The sequence below is a fragment of the Rattus rattus genome, chromosome 4 (assembly GCF_011064425.1).
Source record: "Rattus rattus isolate New Zealand chromosome 4, Rrattus_CSIRO_v1, whole genome shotgun sequence".
NCBI lineage: Eukaryota > Metazoa > Chordata > Mammalia > Rodentia > Muridae > Rattus > Rattus rattus.
In genome coordinates this window covers 88,457,590-88,474,753 of record NC_046157.1, presented here as the reverse complement: position 1 = coordinate 88,474,753, position 17,164 = coordinate 88,457,590, and the positions used below count along the sequence as shown (strand labels likewise).

Sequence of the window (17,164 nt, the reverse complement as noted above, 5' to 3'; positions counted from 1 at the left end):
TAGGTGGCTCAGCGGTTTAGAGCACTGGCTGCTCTTGCTCTTCCAGAGGACCCAAAATTCAATTCCCAGCAGCCACATGGCAACTCACACCTGTCTGTAACTCCAGTTCCAGGGCTTCTGACACCTTCACACAGACATGCAGGCAGGCAAAACACCTAAGAGCACGAAATGAAACAAATTAAAAACAAAGGCAAGCAAACAACAAGAACAAAAACAGTATTCCAATAGAACATCCAGGTGCCAGCTCTGTGCACAGGGCTACCTCCTGCTCAGCCGTGGATCCCAGCGCGGGACACACGCGCCCCCTTGTGGACCGCATCCTCGACCCAGCTGCAGGGGATGCAGGTGGGAGGGTCTGCCCAGCATCCTGGCTGAGCCTTGGAAGGACGTGACGTTAGAACCTGGAAGCCCAGGACCGGCACCCCGGAGAAGCCTGTATGGCCGCGGGATACGATCAGTGAGGATGTTGTAAGGGGAGCCAGGTCACTGTCCTTCCTAATGGGCCAGTGTCAGCAGCACGAAAGCGGCCAGAGCCCATGGGTGCCACTTGAGAGTAGAATCTGGTTTTCAAGCCCAGAAACTTCTCAGCCATTCTCCTTAGGCTCCGCCCACTTCCCAGTTGTCAATCTTCTGAGCCCTGCCGGTTCCCTTGACCCTTTGCACTTCCCTCCCATTCTACCTCTACTACCCTTCAGCTTCCAGTAGACACTTGTTAGTTCCTCCCACCTGTTCTGTCATTCCCTCTGAGTCCTGTCAACTTGCCAGTTGTCACGCTCTCTAAACCTTCATTTGCAGTCCCTCCCAATGGCACCTTCGCTTTCTCAAGCCCCACAGCCTCGCTTCTCTGGTTCCTCCGACTTCTTTACCAATCACTCTAGGTTCTGCCCACTTTCCACTATCATCTTCTCTGGTCTTCCCTGACCACTTTCTCAGTCCCTCCCAGCTGCTCTGTCGTTCTCTCTACGCCCTGTCCACTTCCCCAGTCGTTAGCTTCCTAGAGTTTGTGGATTCCCACTTTTGACATCATTATCCCAGCCTCCTACTTCGCCCTCCCAGGTGGTTCGGTCCTCTTGCCCCGCCCACTTCCCTGCGATTCTCCAAAGGCCCCACTCAGGCCCTACCCCGTAGGCTTCATCGCCTTCTCTATCAGTGGTCCTTCCCGGCCTTCTGTGCCTTACAGACTCTCATTCAAGCTTCTGGACACACATACCTTTATTCTCTTTAAAATATAGTTTGCGGGGTTGGGGATTTAGCTCAGTGGTAGAGCGCTTGCCTTGCAAGCGCAAGGCCCTAGGTTCGGTCCCCAGCTCCGAAAAAAAGAAAAAAAAAATATATAGTTTGCTTCTATTAATGTGTATGTGTTGTGTGTGAGTGGATGCTACAAGTGTTCAGAGAGGCCAGAGGAGGGGTCAGCTAGAGTGATTAGGAGCAGGGTTTAGGTGCTGGGGACTGAACTCTGAGCCTCCGCAAGAGCAGCAAGTGCTCTTAGCCACTGAGCCATTTCTTTAGCCCCCAGCCCCCAGTTCAGAAGACCACCATACCAGGATATGGCCCAGCCTTGAGCCCCACTCCCTGAGAGATGATGGGGAAGGGGGAGACTGCCTGTCCCAGTGTGTGCACTTGGACTGTTTGCCTATTCATTCCTTGTGGAATACAATGTGTGTTTGTGTCAACCGAGTGCTGGTGGGGGCGGGGGGGAGAAAAGGGCTTTGTATAAATGTGGCTTCCAGCCCACCACACTTGGCATGCACAGGTGTGTGTCTCTTTGTTGGAAGAGTGTGTACTGCATATCTGGTCTGCCCTGTTTGACCAAAAGTCAACTTGAGGAAAGTCTATGGTCCCACCAATCCAGGGATGAACTGGAAATAACCTAGAAGCAGAAACTGAGGCAAGGACCATGGAGGAAATGAAACCTACTTCCTCCTGAAGTTCAGCCTGCCTTTTCTGCATCCCAGGATCTCCTGCCCAGTCGATGTCACTGTTCACAGTGGGCCGTGTCACATCTGTCAGAAATCAAGAAAATGCCCCACAGGCCAATCCGATGGACTCAATGCTGTCTGAGTCACCCATGTTGCCTTAAGCAAGCCCTTGCCCAAGTCAACTTGACACAAGGTAGAGAGAGAGTCGTCAGAGGAGGGAGTCTCACAAGAGAAAATGCCTCCATGATTTATAACTGCAGGCAAGCCTAGAGGGGATTTTCTTTTCTTTTTTTCCTTTTCTTTGAGGGAGGGGGGTTGACAGAGTTTCTCTGTGTAGCCCTGGCAGTCCTGGGCTCACTCTGTAGACCAGGCTGGCCTCAAACTATGCCTGCCTTTGCTTCCGAGCACTGGGATTAAAGGCATGCACCACCTGGTCTGGCATGGTATTTTTTAAATTAGTGACTGATGTGGGAGGCCCAGCCATCTGTGGGTGGGGCCATCTCTGGGCTGGTGGTCCTGGGTTCTCTAAGAAGCAGACTGAGCAAGCCATGAAGAGCAAGTCAGTCAGCAGCAATGTCCATGGCCTCTGCATCAGCTCCTGCCTCCAGGTTCCTGCCCTGTTTAGGTTTTTGTCCTGACTTCCTTAGATGATGAACAGTGATGTGGAAGCATAAATAAACCTTACCCCCCAACTTGCTTTGATCACCAGATTTCATTACAGAGATAGTAACCTGGCTTTTCTTAAGAATTATTTATTAAGTCCTAATAAACTCATTGCCTCATCAAACTGAGCCTGGACATAACTGTTTCTCTTTTTCTTTCTTTCTTGGGGTTCTGCCTGGTGGTCTCTCTTGGTGTCCAGTGGTACCTGTATCTTCCCCAAGGCTTGTGGACTTGAGGCTTGGACATCTGCTTGACCATTATGTCAGTTCTTTTTCTGGGAGAACCAAAGTATAACTCGTCCTTTTGTCAGTTTGAGTTTGTCAGCCAAGGCCTCCAGAGTCTCCTCCTTAGAGCGGCGTTCTTTCAGGAAGTGCTCATTTAGCTCCAGGAACTGCTCATAGTTGACCCCAAGTTTCCATGGCTGCAGGCCAGACTTGAACTTGTCTCCATCTCAGTTTCTTCTCTCTCGGCTGCAGCTCACTTGAGTTCCCTTCTTCAGTTTTCTTTCTTTCTTTTTTTGAGTTGTCATTTTTAATTTATTATCTGAGTGTTTCACCTGCCTATATGTCTGTGCCTCGCTGGTGTGCGGGACCCATGGGGGCCAGAATTGGGCAACAGATCCTGTGGAACTGAAGTCACAAATAGCTGTGAGCCATCGTGTGGGTGTGGCAAACTGAACCCCAGTCCTGTGCTAGAACAAGTGCTTTTAACGCTGAGCCATCTCTCTAGCCCCCTTGGTTGTTTTGTTTTTTGGCGGGGGAGCACGAACTCAGTCCCCCACTACCACAAATTATGCAGCCAAGTTTCCTGCATTTGGGAAAATCACAGGGGTCAGCAATGGATAAGCCTCGCCCTGGGAAAACCACCTTCATGATCATGGTATCTCCCCTGCCAGGTAAGTCCCCTTGGTTGTTTTGAGACAGGGTCTTACTATGTAGCCCTGGCTGCTATGTCGACTCGGCTGGCCTCAAACTCCCAAATGCTGGGATCAAAGGTATATACCACCACACCTGACTGGGATCGGTTTTTTGGTTTTATTTTTTTTTAATTTGTTCTTCCAGAGGTCCTGAGTACAATTCCCAGGAAGCACACAGTGGCTCACAACCATCTGTAAAGTAATCTGGTGCCCTCTTCTGGCCTGCAGATGTACATAGAGTATTCATATACACAAAATCAATAAATAGTTTCAAAAAGGAGAAAACCATGAGGGCCTTTGCACTGTAAGCCTGAATACTTCCCTCCATACACCACAACTTCTGTCAGTGTTTCCTCCCATTCATAGACGAATACGACGGCCATATGCCATCATCGCCCGTCCGTACATATGTACTCCAAAGAGGACACGGCCTTTATGAGGAGCAGAGGCTAGGCTGGGACAGTATCTCCATCTGCCCCCTTCTTCTCAAGGCTAAGGAAGGGAGTCAGGAGCAGCTGAGATGAAGCTGCCTGGCTGTCCCAGAGTGCACTGAGAAGGCTCAAGGGGCTGGGCTCAGGGCTCAGTGAGTGGACTGCCTGCTGAGCGTGTATCAGGTTCAACGTCCCCAGCATGGCACAGAACTGAGTGCAGCCCCTCTATCCTTCCAGAACACAGGATGTGAAGACAGGAGGATCAGGAGTTTCAGGCCAGTGAGGAACATATGGGAGGAAGGGAGGGAGGGAGAAGAGAGAAGAAGCAGAGGGGAGAGGAGGAGGCAAGGGGAGAGGAATGGGATACCTAGGGTATAGCCTTTGGTGTGGATCACCCTAAGAGAGAGCTCTCTGACATCAACCCCTTCCCTTCATGGTTTGTTTGGTGATGACAGGAGGTGACAGATCCCACCCCCTGCTCACATACAACTTTCATACTAACACCACACTGTTGGAAATAAATTCAGGCTCAAACATATATGCTGATGTCACATACGAGCCCAAGCATCCAGAACAATCCAGAAACATACATGCATAACCTTTTGGGAGCAGTGAGATAGGGTCTCGCTACGTAGCCTTGGCTAGCCTGGAAACTCCCCAAGTAGACCAGGATGACCTTCAACTCAGAGGAATTCCTGCTGCTGTCTCCGAAGGTCTGGAATTAAAGGTTTATGCCACCATGACCAGCAAACTTTTTTACTTTAAGGACAGTGTCAGGCTGGGGAGACGGCTCAGTGGTTAAGAGCACTGAGTGCTCCTCCAGAGGTCCTGAGTTCAATTCCCAACAACCACATGGTGGCTCACAGCCCTCTGTAATGGGATCCAATGCCCTCTTCTGGTGTGTCTGACAGTAACAGTGCACTCACATACATACAATTAAAAAAAAAAAAAAGACGTAAGGACAGTGTCCAGTCCAGGCTGACCTCAAACTGATTCTCCTGCCTCCACTTTCCAAGCGCTGGGATGACAAGTGTGTGGTACCAACTCAGTTTATTCAGTGCTAGGAGTGAAGCCCAGGCTTCTGTTTGTTTGGCTGAAAACTCTACTCCTTCTCCATATGAAGGAAGAGCAAGCCGTCTGACACAAAAGGCTGGGGTTTTCCAGTTCCCATGGTCCCCTTGGTCCCCAGGGTGACTCTTGCCTTCTTGCCTTCTTTATCCTACACAGAGCCCAGGAAGATTGACCTGGAAGATGTGACCTACCTCCCATGCCTGCAGTTATGCTGACCAAACTGTGTGAAGATCTGTGAAGACCTAGCCTGCCCTGGTCTGTGATAAGTGCATATATTTAGTGACGTGGGTTGCAGCCCCACCTTTTGGCTATGTGCCCACTAGAGCCACCTCCTTCCATTGCAAAAGCAGTGGGATCACAGGGTTTGCATTTGGCTAGCTGGTGTTGCAGGAAGGAACTGAGGAGACAGACACAGCTCAGCACCAACTCCACCCTCATCTCGGGGGACCCCTCTATTCCAAACACCCCTGTGCTCCAACAGAGAATACTGTGTCCTTTCTGGTTCATGGTCTTCGAAGATTAGCACATTGTCATTGTCAATTTGATGACACAGTCTAGACTCATCTAGAAAGAGAGTCTAAATAAGGTATTGTCTGTTTAGGTTGGGCTGGGAGCCTGTCTATTGGATTCCCTAATTACATTAGCCAATATGTGAAAAACCAGCCCACTGTGGGCAGCACCATTCCATAGTTAAAGATCTTAGATGGTGTAAGAGTGGAGAAATGAAGCTAAAAGTGAGAAGCAACAAGACAAGCATGCAGGCACTCATTTCTCTGCTCGTGACTGAATGTCACATGACCAGCTCCTATCTTGACTTCTCCACAACAGTTGAACTATAACCTAGAATCGTAAGCCAAAATAAGCCCCTTTCCCCCATAAGTTATTTTTTTGTCAGAGTGTTTTCTTGCAGCAGCAGACTTAAAACTAGAACAGAGTTCAAGGGTGGGTTGTTCTTCCTGGGTAAGAGATTCATTAGAGTTATGAAGTCCATAGATGAACAGACAACAGCACAGTGTGAGCTCTGGAGAGAGACCAGGCCCGCATGGCAGAGTCCTGCCCCTCCTTAGATGTTAGAGGACTGAAAGGGCCAGAGAGGTCAAGGACAGCACAAGAAAACCTACAGAATCAGCTAACCTTGGCACATAAGGACTCACAGAGACTGAACCACCAACCAGAGAGCATGGTGGGATAGACCTAGTCTCCCTATATGTATATAACAGCTTGGTCCTCATGTGGGACTTCTAACAGGAAGAAAGGATGTCTCTGACTCTGTTTACCTAACTGGATGCCTTGTCTAGTCTCGAGAAGAGAAGGTGCACCCAGTCCTAATATAGTTTGACATGCCAAGGCAGGTTGATATCCACGGGAGGTCTCTCCTCCTCTGAGGAGAAAGGAGGAGCATAAAAGAAGGGCATAGAAGAAGGGTAGGTGAGAGGGAGGGTGTGGGAGGAGAGGAGGGGGATGTTCCGATCAGATGTAAAGTACATTAATTAATTAATTAATTAATTAATAAAATAAAATTATATCTGTTAAAAACAGAAGTTGAAGGTGGAGGTTATAAGTCACAAGACTGAGGAGCAGCCCATGGTACATGCTGGAACTGCCTTCCAGCTGTCTGAATCAGCTCAGGGTGTAAAGGGCAAGGATCTAGAACAACAAGTCATTGGAGATAGGGAACAAATTGTCAGGGATTGTCACCATTTGACAAAAATGGAGTGGCCCTGGCTAACACCCCTCACTCACATAAACACACACACAAGCACACACACATACAATCCACAGTGACAGGCAGTGCTTGGATTAGACTTAGTATCCCTGCCCTAAACCCACACAAAATAGTCATTTGCATCTCCATCTCCCATCCCCACAGCTGAAGAGAACTCAAGCCAAGCCAGGACCACTTACTAAACTAAGTACCACTAGGACACAGAGAAGCAAGACCTACCTATGTCATGGCCTAAGATCAGGATGAGGAACTGGCAGGAAGCTCCGGGGAGAGGCTGTGAGTTGGATGTGGGGAAGAGGTGTTAGTGCAGCCACCCCTTACAGCACAGATCCCCAACCCTTACAAAGACAGGGCAGATCCAGGACTGGATCAACTGCACTCACACAGCCAACACCCAGCATGCGTGGGAGAATATGCACAGGTGCATGCCCTGGCTGCAGGTTTCCTGATGGTGTGGGACCCTAGCAACAGTGTATTCTTGGAAGGAAAGAAGTTTGGCCACCAGCTTGTTTTATTTGTCTAATACCAAGCAACAAAGTAGCAGGAGTCCTGCAAGCGCTGTTGAGAGACTGGGTTTGGTATATTCCGGTTCATGGCCTATTTCCAGCAACAAAATGTCTCCACATTGTAGTCCGGCTCTCCACCCTCCTTGGGCCTCCATTTCCAATTTCCAAAATTGGCATGAGCCTGTAACTCCAATCACTGCGTTAAAACCTAAGCAAGCACCAAGTACCCATAAAGCACTTAGAAAAGGATGTGGTCATTGGATTTAGGCTAAATATCCTTACTTTGTTATGTAGTACTGGAGATGGAATAAGGGACAGACACATTCTAGGCAGAGGCTCCACTCTGACCCCTCACTGAGGGATTCTAGGTGGGGCTCTCCCCCAATCACCCCAATCCCCTCACTGATGATTCTAGACAGAAGTTCTACTACTTCGTGTTTTCAGAAGTTTAATTCCACACTGTTTAAACACTCACAGCTGGGGAAGTCATAGGCTTGCAGGAGGAGGAGGCTTATTCCTGTTGTTCTAAGTTGATTGACTTCTAAACATTTATGTTTATACCCACAGACAAGTGCTACTCCCAATCTTGAGCAGAGAAGATTCCTCAGGGGGGAGTAGTGAATGCAGAAGCTCCTGAACGCTTAAGGTGCTAAGAATGAGGCATGCTCAGCCCTAAACAGGATGTTAATACCCTGCCAGCTAAGGTACTGGGAATATAAGAGGGATAACTTTTAGCAGGACCACAGTGGCATCTTCTGGGTAGGCACAACACAGATATTGCAGTCATAAACAGACAGAGGCTTCTGCAACCTGCACAAGATCGATTCTATCAGCAATCAATCATGGGTTGGAGAAGGGCTTATGGGACCACATCTCTCCTTGCTAAACTATTGGTTTCTAATGACTTCTGGCAGAGTGGTAACCAATTTCTACAGTGTTATACCCATGGATGTGCACCAGAATCCAAAGGCTACCCATGACTACACAGACAGCCCTGGTACATCTCAATGGGCTACAAGACAAAAAACTGTGAATGTAGGATAGGGAAGGGTAGAAAGGAGAGGGGCTGATAGGAGTGGAAGGGAGATAAGAGGGGATGGGGTCAGGCATTACCAGTCAAATTAATTTAAAAATCTGGGGGTTGGCTGGAGATGCTTCAGTGATTAAGAGCTCTGGCTGCTAAAGGACCTAGGCTCCCACATAGCAGTCCACAAGTATCTGTAACTCCAGTCCCAGGGGACCTATGTCCTCTCTAGCTTCTGGTGGCACTATATGTATGTGCAGTACACAGACAGACATGCAGGCAAAACACCCATATACATAAATAAATAAACAAAATAAAACCAAAACAGGAAGACTTGAAGTTGAGGGGGGGTGAATTTGGAAGAAAACAATTTGACTAAGAAAAAGAGAAGGGAGGGAAGGAAGGAGGGAGGAAAAAGCTTCAGTCTTTGGCCAGCTGGCAACATCACAATTGGGTCTGCAATGAGGGAAAATTGGCATGGTGTTTATGAGCTGGGACTCCAAGCATTCATGAGTCCCTGATCCCCATGCCCAACACCATAGAACATGGTGGTGCACACTCAGGAGGTGGAGGCAGAAGGATCAGGAGTCTAAGGTCAGCCTTGGCTACAGCATGCAGTTCTGAGGGGCAATCTCTCAAAGCAAGGAACACAGCAAGGAGTACCTGTAGCCACAGGGGATGCCTGGAAAAACAGAAGAACTCATGGAACCCAGCGGTCCATGGTCAACAAGAACGATCATGACTGAGGCATTGTAGACGGTAAAGACCAAAATGCACGGACACCCTCTAACCTCCACATATGCTCAGACAAACTCACGAACACACAAGGGTGTTTTAGATGTCACTTTCAGGCCAAGTATGTTCTCTTGTAATCCCAACAGTCCAGATGCTGAAGGCAGGAAAGTCATGAGTTCAAGGCCAGCCTGGGCAACATAGTGACATAGGGGAACAACAGCTACATAGGAAATCCTGTATAAAAGAAAGAAATATCAATAACAAGTGTTGACGTGGGGAAAGCTCCATGCTGTTTGTGGGGTCCAGTTATGAGTCTTAGCCTCTGTCAATTCCCAAGCCCTCCTGCGGTGATATCCATCTTGCAAAAGACCCACGGCCCAGCTAACAAGAGCCTTCCAGCGCTCCTCAAAGCATAAAAGGAAACCAGTAGAAGGATCCCAGAAGAGACTTCCAGGAACCAATGGTATGTCACACATACCTGCCACCTTGAAACCAAACTCTGGAGATCCTGGAGCTCAGAGCCACCGCCCTTCCCCACCTATAAAAGGTTCTAAGGAACCAGGCGGTCTCAAAGGAATGAAGAAGAGAGAAGCAGACAGAGAAATTGAGGCAGAGGCTGGGGCTGAGATGGAGGACATTGTCCTAGATGCTGTTTACAAGACTCCGTGGCGCCTTTCCATCCAGCCTCTGTGAAACCCGAGTGGAGAGGAAGGATGCCGCCTGATGGAGGCGCCTGCTGGGAAACTAGAGCGGAGATAGAACGGGACTCTGAGGTCTCAGAGAAAGTGCTTGGGCGGGAGGGGGAGAGGGGATTCCTACACCTCCGGGGCCCCTCCCTCCACCCACCCCCTCCATAACTCCAGTTTCCCCATCCTTCAGTGCAAGTATCCTAGGCGGGCCCAGGAGGCGGAGCATGAGGGTGACCTGGCGGTGACGCGGGTACGGCTCCACTAATATAGAGACGCCCGGGGGCGCAGAGACAGAGCTCTGCAGCCATCTCGTCCATAGACGGAACCACAGCGACCGGTTGACACCCGTCCATCAGCCGCCACCAGCAGCACCCCCATCATGCGGGAAATCGTGCACCTGCAAGCCGGGCAATGCGGCAACCAGATCGGGGCCAAGGTACGCCAGGCTGGGTAACGGGGTGGGGATGCAGAGGGGCTCGGAGATGGCTCCTTGGCTCCCCCAAGACTCCCCAGGAATTCTGCATCCCAGGTGGAGGAGGGGAGCCAGGGCAGAGGCACACTGGGAACAAAGAGGCTGATGATGGGGGCAGGGCCTGGCCTTGTGTCCCTTGGCCACAGCTGGCCTCACAGCTGGGCCACTGTCACCCTCAGTTGCCCGGCACAAAGAGGCACGGCCCCTCCTCCCAGGGCTGCTGCTGGGATAGACTGGCACCAAGTGACTCTGGTGGGGGCCAAGCTTCTCCCTACCCCCCGACTTCTTCCTTCTTGCTGGCTCATGCTTTGCTGGGCTCTGAGTTCCCAGTCACCTCGCAGACAGACAGTCAGTAACTGGAGAAGTGGCTTTAAGAGTGTCCTAAACACGGCATCGCATCGCTCAGCCCTTCCTCACTAGCACTGTGACCTACTCTGACGTCTTAGTACTTGGTAGGTAGAGGCGGGAGCCCAAAAATAGCCTCCCGTACACAGTAAATTAAAAGTCAGCCTGGGCTACATGAAACCCTGTGTCAAAAAAAAATAAGGGGTGGGGGCTGTAGCTCAGTAAGTTGAGCCCTTGCCCAGGAGTTGTGGTAGACACCTGTCATCCCAGCCACTAGGCTGGGTTGAGGCAGGAGGATCAAGAGTTCAATATCATCCTACGCTACCTAGTGAAATTTCAGGCTAGCCTGGGCTTTTGAAGACACTGCCTAAAAAAATATATACATAAATACATACATACATACAATTTTAAGACAGCAAGTCAAAAAAGCTATTCAACCCTTCCCATCACCTCCATCACCAAACAAACAATAGGCCAGGCAACATGGTTCCTCCAGGGCTTATGGCCAAGCAAGCTGGACAACACAAGTGTGACCTCTGGAAGAGCAGTCAGTGCTCTTGACCGCTGAGCCACCTCTCCAGCCCATAAAATGGTTTTTAATGTTTTAAAACAATAACAACAGAAAGGACAATCTATTTATTTCCCCTCTCCCCCATCCTCTAGTTCTGGGAGGTCATCAGTGATGAGCATGGCATCGACCCCACTGGGACCTATCATGGGGACAGTGACCTCCAGCTGGAGAGAATTAATGTCTACTACAACGAGGCCACAGGTAGGGCAGCCAGTGGGGTGGCACAGGGGTGGGAGTGGGGAGGTGCTGTTAAGAAGGGACAGGATGTGCCCTGGAGCCTGCTGGGCCTGGCACTCACCCCAGCTACCCTCCATCTGCCATCCCCACAGGTGGAAATTATGTTCCCAGAGCCGTGCTGGTTGACCTAGAACCTGGCACCATGGACTCCGTCCGCTCTGGCCCTTTTGGCCAGATCTTCCGGCCAGACAACTTTGTGTTTGGTAAGTCCCTCTCCAGTGTGGGCACACATTTGGTTTTATAAGTGCTTAAAGGGGGTTGGGGATTTAGCTCAGTGGTAGAGCGCTTGCCTAGCAAGCACAAGGCCCTGGGTTCAGTCCCCAGCTCCGGAAAAAAAAAAAAAAGAAAGAAAAATATAAGTGCTTAAAGAATTAACTAACACCAAAGAACCTACCATGTGAGAACAGTTAGGGATTTGATTAGGTACACCAAGAGAACCCTGGGAGACAATCAGACACAGCTGAAGGGCTTTCTTAAACAAGAGTTTCTATGTTTAGATGCAGCATCTCTAGCCTAGGCTAACCTCCAACTCTATATAGGTGAGGTTAGCCTTAAACTAACTTATGCAGCTTAAGATAACCCTGAATTCCTGATCTTCTTGCCCCTGCCTTCCCAGTTCTGGGATGGCCAATGGGTTTCTGTGGTGCTGGCATGGAGCCTAGGACTTTGTGCATGCCAGAGGAGCACTCTACCCATGAAGGTCAGCCCCTGTCAGAACACTCTACCTGCTAAGCCCAGCCCCAGGGGAGCACTCTGCCCCCTAAGCCCAGCCCCAGAGGAGCACTCTGCCCCCTAAGCCCAGCCCCAGAGGAGCACTCTGCCCCCTAAGCCCAGCCCCAGAGGAGCACTCTGCCCCCAAGCCCAGCCCCAGAGGAGCACTCTCACCAGCCCAGCCTCAGGGGAGCACTCTGTCCCCTAAGCCCAGCCTCAGGGGAGCACTCTGCCCCCTAAGCCCAGCCCCAGAGGAGCACTCTGCCCCCTAAGCCCAGCCTCAGGGGAGCACTCTGCCCCCTAAGCCCAGCCTCATACCTCTGGAGACCATGTGCTTAGGAAGGACTGAGCAGGTTTTTTGTAGATTCCACTCTACTTTCTGGAAGGGATCTGAGCTCAGAGGAGTCCACAGTCACAGGGTTGGTGTTTGTCAGTCTGTCTCCAGTCTCCCTCCTTTTGATGTCAGCTCCACAGGGATAGCAGGGAGTCAGGGAGCAATCGGGTGACTGTTTTGTTCTCTGCTGCAGCCCCAGCAAGTGGCCTTGGGCAAGTGAGTTTCCCTTTCTGATGGATACAAAATTTGTGTTAGAGAATGCGTGCCTGAGTGGGTATGATGAATACAAGGTCCTCTGAAAATGACTGTAGAGAGAAAGATACAGAGAAATGAGGTGGACCAAAGAGCATGCACACAGAGTCTGAGAGACAGGCTGAGGGGGGAGGGGGAGGATGAGGGGAGGGGATGGGGATGGGGCAGGGGGAAGGGGGGTAAGGAGGAGGACAGGGAGGGGAGGGGGGAGGAGGAGTTAAGAAAGAAAGGCAGAGGAAACTGGAGAGATGGCTCAGTGGTTAAGAGCTCCGACTGCTCTTCCAGAGGTCCTGAGTTCAATTCCCAGCAACCTCATGTAATGATATCTGAAACCTTCTTCTGGTGTGTCTGAAGACAGCTACAGTGTACTCACTCTACAGTGTACTCACATATGTTAAATAAATAAATATCTAAAGAAAGAAAGGAAGGAAGGAAGGAAGGAAGGAAGGAAGGAAGGAAGGCAGAGAGAAAAGAAAGGGAAAAACTAAAAAGAGGCTTGGGAGATGACTGTAAAGTGTTCAGTATGCATAAAAATGTGAGTTCACTCTCTTGCTCTTCCCCTCTTCCCCTTTGTCCCCAAAATGTGAGTTCACTTTTCTACTTTCTCTCTGCCTTTCTCTGGGTTGGGATTTAGCTCTAAAAAAAAAAAAAAAAAAAAAAAAAAGTCAGAAGCAGGCTGGGGATTTAGCTCAGTGGTAGAGCGCTTACCTAGCTAGGTGGGTTTGGTCCCCAGCTCCGGGAAAAAAAGAAAAAAAAAAATGTGAGTTCAAATTCTAAGCAGCCATTTAAAGAGACAGGCACGAGGATTTATGTCTGTAGCCATAGCTCTAGGGGATTCCCTGGAGTTCACTGTCTAGCCAAGTGTTGAGTGAGAGACCATGTCTCAAAGTAAACAAACAGACAAGGTGGTGAGAGAGAGAGGAAGACACCAGACATTGATCTCTGGCCTCCCTACACCTGTGTAGACACAGGCACGCACACGCAGGTACACACACACACACACACACACACACACACACACACACAACGTGTGTACGGGTGAAATGGACAGAGGTCTGCGGGAGGTGAGGTGAGGGGCGGTGAATATCGATGGAAAAGGAACTCCAAACAGACAGACTGGCCTGTGCAAAGGTCCCAGAGCAGGACACAGCTCTGTGTGATGGAGAAGCAGCCAGGAGGCCCGTGTGACTGACTATAGAAGAGAGAATGAGGAAAAATGGAGGACCAGACGGGAGGGAACAGAGCTGCGGGAGTCTGCCTTGTGGGCGGCAGGTCCAGTAGGAACCGGGTAGGAGGTGCAAGGAGAGCCTTTGAGACCTGACTCAGGTCACGGGCGCCCTCTGGCTGCTGCGAGGAGAACAGACCAGAGACTAGGAGGAGGCAGAGATTTTCAAAGCTTAGATGAGGTACGATTTTACTTAGCTTTTTGTAGTAGCCTTCTAGCTTCTGGATGAAGGTGTGGCAAAATCGAAACACCTGCTATTAACTTTAATTATTATATCCTACAATAAGGAGATGGCTTACAGTTGACAGCACTCCGTTCTAACAGGGACCCTATTTAGTTCACAGGATCCTGCTGTGCTTCAACCATCAACTCCAGAGCACCTGACACTTCTGAGGGCACAGACACACAGACAGAAAACTGCTCATGCCCCCAAAAATATAAATAAAGTCAAAATGGAAAGATGACTGTAGGGTTGAGGATTTAGCTCAGTGGTAGAGGGCTTGCCTAGCAAGTGCAAGGCCCGGGGTTCGGTCCCCAGCTCTGGAAAAAAAAAAAAAAAAAAGAAAAAGAAAAAGAAAATTCACCAAAGACAAACCACTGAGGGCTGGAGAGATGGCTCAGTGGTTAAGAACACTTGCTGCTCTTCCAAAGGACCTGAGTTCGAGTCCCATGTCAGGTGGCTCACAGCCACCTCTTATATCCATGGAGGGAGGCTCTAATACCCTCTATAGGCTATAGGGCCGAGTGTACTTATCTGCATGCACACACGCATAAACATAGAGCTGTTTTGGTTGGTTGGTTGGTTGGTTGGTTTTTAAAGTCTGACTGTGTAAACAAGCTGGCCCTGTGCTCTGCCTCCCCAGTGCTGAGGTTAAAGGTACGCACCACCATATCCAGCTAAAACAAAGCTATTAAAATATTGAATGAATGAATGAAAAAATAAAACTAACCATCACAGTCCCCAAAAGTAAATTAGATCAGTAAAATAACAACAATGCTAGCATTATTCTTCCAGTCTTTTCATTGTTATCTCTTAGTTACTGAACCTCATGTAGCCCAGGCTGGCCTCCAACTCATTATGTAACTGTAGCTAGTCCTCCAGCTGCTACCTCCTGAGCTGCAATGAGAGTGAGGCCAGCACACCTGGCTTCTGTGGCTTCTGTTGTGACAAGGTTGGAGCTCTAGGCCTCAAGCATGCTAGGCAGAGCTCTATCCATGGAGCCTAGCCAGGTACTCTTAACATTTTCTAGTCTAATGATTCAGATATTAGGGGGCAGTGCAGATGGGTTGGTGGGTCCACCCCTCCCCCATACCTGCAAATTCAACCCTGTCCCTTCCCCAGGTCAATCTGGAGCAGGCAACAACTGGGCCAAGGGTCATTACACTGAGGGCGCAGAGTTAGTGGATGCAGTCCTGGACGTGGTGCGCAAAGAGGCTGAAAGCTGCGACTGTCTCCAGGGCTTCCAGCTCACCCACTCGCTCGGAGGTGGCACAGGCTCAGGCATGGGGACCTTGCTCATCAGCAAGATCCGGGAGGAGTTCCCAGACAGGATCATGAATACGTTCAGCGTAGTGCCATCGCCCAAGGTGTCTGACACGGTGGTGGAACCCTACAATGCCACACTGTCTGTGCATCAACTGGTGGAGAACACTGATGAGACCTACTGTATCGACAATGAGGCCTTGTACGACATCTGCTTCCGCACTCTCAAGCTGACCACGCCCACCTACGGGGACCTCAACCACCTAGTGTCGGCCACCATGAGTGGGGTGACCACCTGCCTGCGCTTTCCCGGTCAGCTCAACGCAGATCTACGCAAGCTGGCTGTGAACATGGTGCCGTTCCCCCGTCTCCACTTCTTCATGCCAGGATTCGCACCCTTGACCAGCAGGGGCAGCCAGCAGTACCGAGCCCTCACCGTTCCTGAGCTGACCCAACAGATGTTCGATGCTAAGAACATGATGGCCGCGTGCGACCCGAGACACGGTCGCTACCTGACCGTGGCTGCTGTCTTCCGAGGACGGATGTCCATGAAGGAGGTGGACGAGCAGATGCTAAGTGTGCAGAGCAAGAACAGCAGCTACTTCGTTGAGTGGATCCCCAACAACGTCAAGACAGCCGTGTGTGACATCCCACCCCGAGGCCTGAAGATGGCAGCCACCTTCATCGGCAATAGCACAGCCATCCAGGAGCTGTTCAAACGCATCTCAGAGCAGTTCACCGCCATGTTTAGGCGCAAGGCCTTCCTGCATTGGTACACGGGTGAAGGCATGGACGAGATGGAGTTTACGGAAGCAGAGAGCAACATGAACGACCTGGTGTCCGAGTACCAGCAGTATCAGGATGCCACGGCTGAAGAGGGCGAGTTCGAAGAGGAGGCCGAAGAGGAGGTGGCTTAAGTCTTCAGCCATCACTCTGCCCCCGGGGCACACCAGCAAAGCTTTGACCCTGAGCACCCCACCTCTGCACCCAGCTGCTTGTTCCCTTGGATTCCGTGAGCATCTTCATCATGACGGCCAAGGCCAAAGCCCAGGTTGCTTCATTTGTTTCACCCTTAACTCCTAAACCCCACTGTCTCTCCAACCGAGGCAGTTTCCATGAGAGCCCCCAACACACACACACACACACACACACACACACACACACACACACTCCACCTCCTTAAATCTTGAAAAGCTGGGTTGGGGATTTAGCTCAGCGGTAGAGCGCTTGCCTAGGAAGCGCAAGGCCCTGGGTTCGGTCCCCAGCTCCAAAAAAAAAAAAATCTTGAAAAGCCTTTCTTTCATCCCCTGTCCCTTCCCCAGCACTCCTGAATCGTTCTCCACCTCTGACACACTCAGACATTTCTCTAGATCTTGACTTAACCTTTTCCCCAGCCTCCAAGCCCTCTCACTTTGCCTTACCTCTGATCTCCCAGCTCCCCACTGCTGACCCAGCACCTTCACTCTGGCTCCCATAGGTCCCTGTGTGTTCCTGCCCTTGTGCCTTAGTTAGTTCCTACCAGAGAAGTGCTGTAGAGGAAAGAGAGGCCTATTGCCTGGGGTGAGAGAGCCCCTCCCTATGCACCCCACCCCGCTCTCCCCTGCAGACCCTCCATCAATAAATGAGTCATTGCTTTGTTGTGGCTTTCTGTTTGATTTCGTTTCTTCTCAAGGCGCAGCTAAGGAGTGGAGGGGCCCACAGAGTGGAAGAGGGCCACTGAGGGCTACAGGGGTGGTGGGGTACAGGGATTGCAGAGCCAAACAGACCGGAGCAACTCAGTGGTTTAAGATAAGCCACTTGCACACCAGAAATAAGCATTCTCTCTGCCCTTGTTACCAAAGTTGGGGCCACAGT

At 50.4% G+C, this 17,164-nt stretch overlaps 1 protein-coding gene, 1 long non-coding RNA gene and 1 pseudogene across 2 annotated transcripts; 1 reads left to right on the top strand and 2 right to left on the bottom strand.

The window, feature by feature from the left end:
- Positions 1 to 2,662: 2,662 nt before the first annotated feature.
- LOC116899213 lies at positions 2,663 to 9,810 on the bottom strand. The gene is made up of 3 exons (XR_004387697.1): positions 9,470 to 9,810; positions 8,920 to 9,225; positions 2,663 to 3,211 (listed from the first exon to the last, which is right to left on the bottom strand). It is a non-coding gene; the product is annotated as an uncharacterized LOC116899213 (long non-coding RNA).
- LOC116899883 lies at positions 3,335 to 3,485 on the bottom strand (annotated as a pseudogene).
- Positions 9,811 to 9,948: 138 nt separating the features above from the next.
- On the top strand, positions 9,949 to 16,493 carry Tubb4a (tubulin beta 4A class IVa). Its single transcript, XM_032900802.1, has 4 exons — positions 9,949 to 10,116; positions 11,161 to 11,269; positions 11,398 to 11,508; positions 15,170 to 16,493. Exons 1-4 carry the CDS (start codon positions 10,060 to 10,062, stop codon positions 16,225 to 16,227), a joined length of 1,335 nt encoding a protein of 444 aa, XP_032756693.1. The 5' UTR covers positions 9,949 to 10,059; the 3' UTR covers positions 16,228 to 16,493.
- The last annotated feature ends 671 nt before the right edge of the window (positions 16,494 to 17,164 follow it).

Coding starts and splice junctions, on each gene's coding strand:
- Tubb4a (XM_032900802.1), top strand. CDS start 10,060: ATGCGGGAAATCGTGCACCTGCAAGCCGGGCAATGCGGCAACCAGATC. Junction 10,117..11,160: donor GCAACCAGATCGGGGCCAAG/GTACGCCAGGCT, acceptor CCCATCCTCTAG/TTCTGGGAGGTCATCAGTGA. Junction 11,509..15,169: donor GCCAGACAACTTTGTGTTTG/GTAAGTCCCTCT, acceptor TCCCTTCCCCAG/GTCAATCTGGAGCAGGCAAC.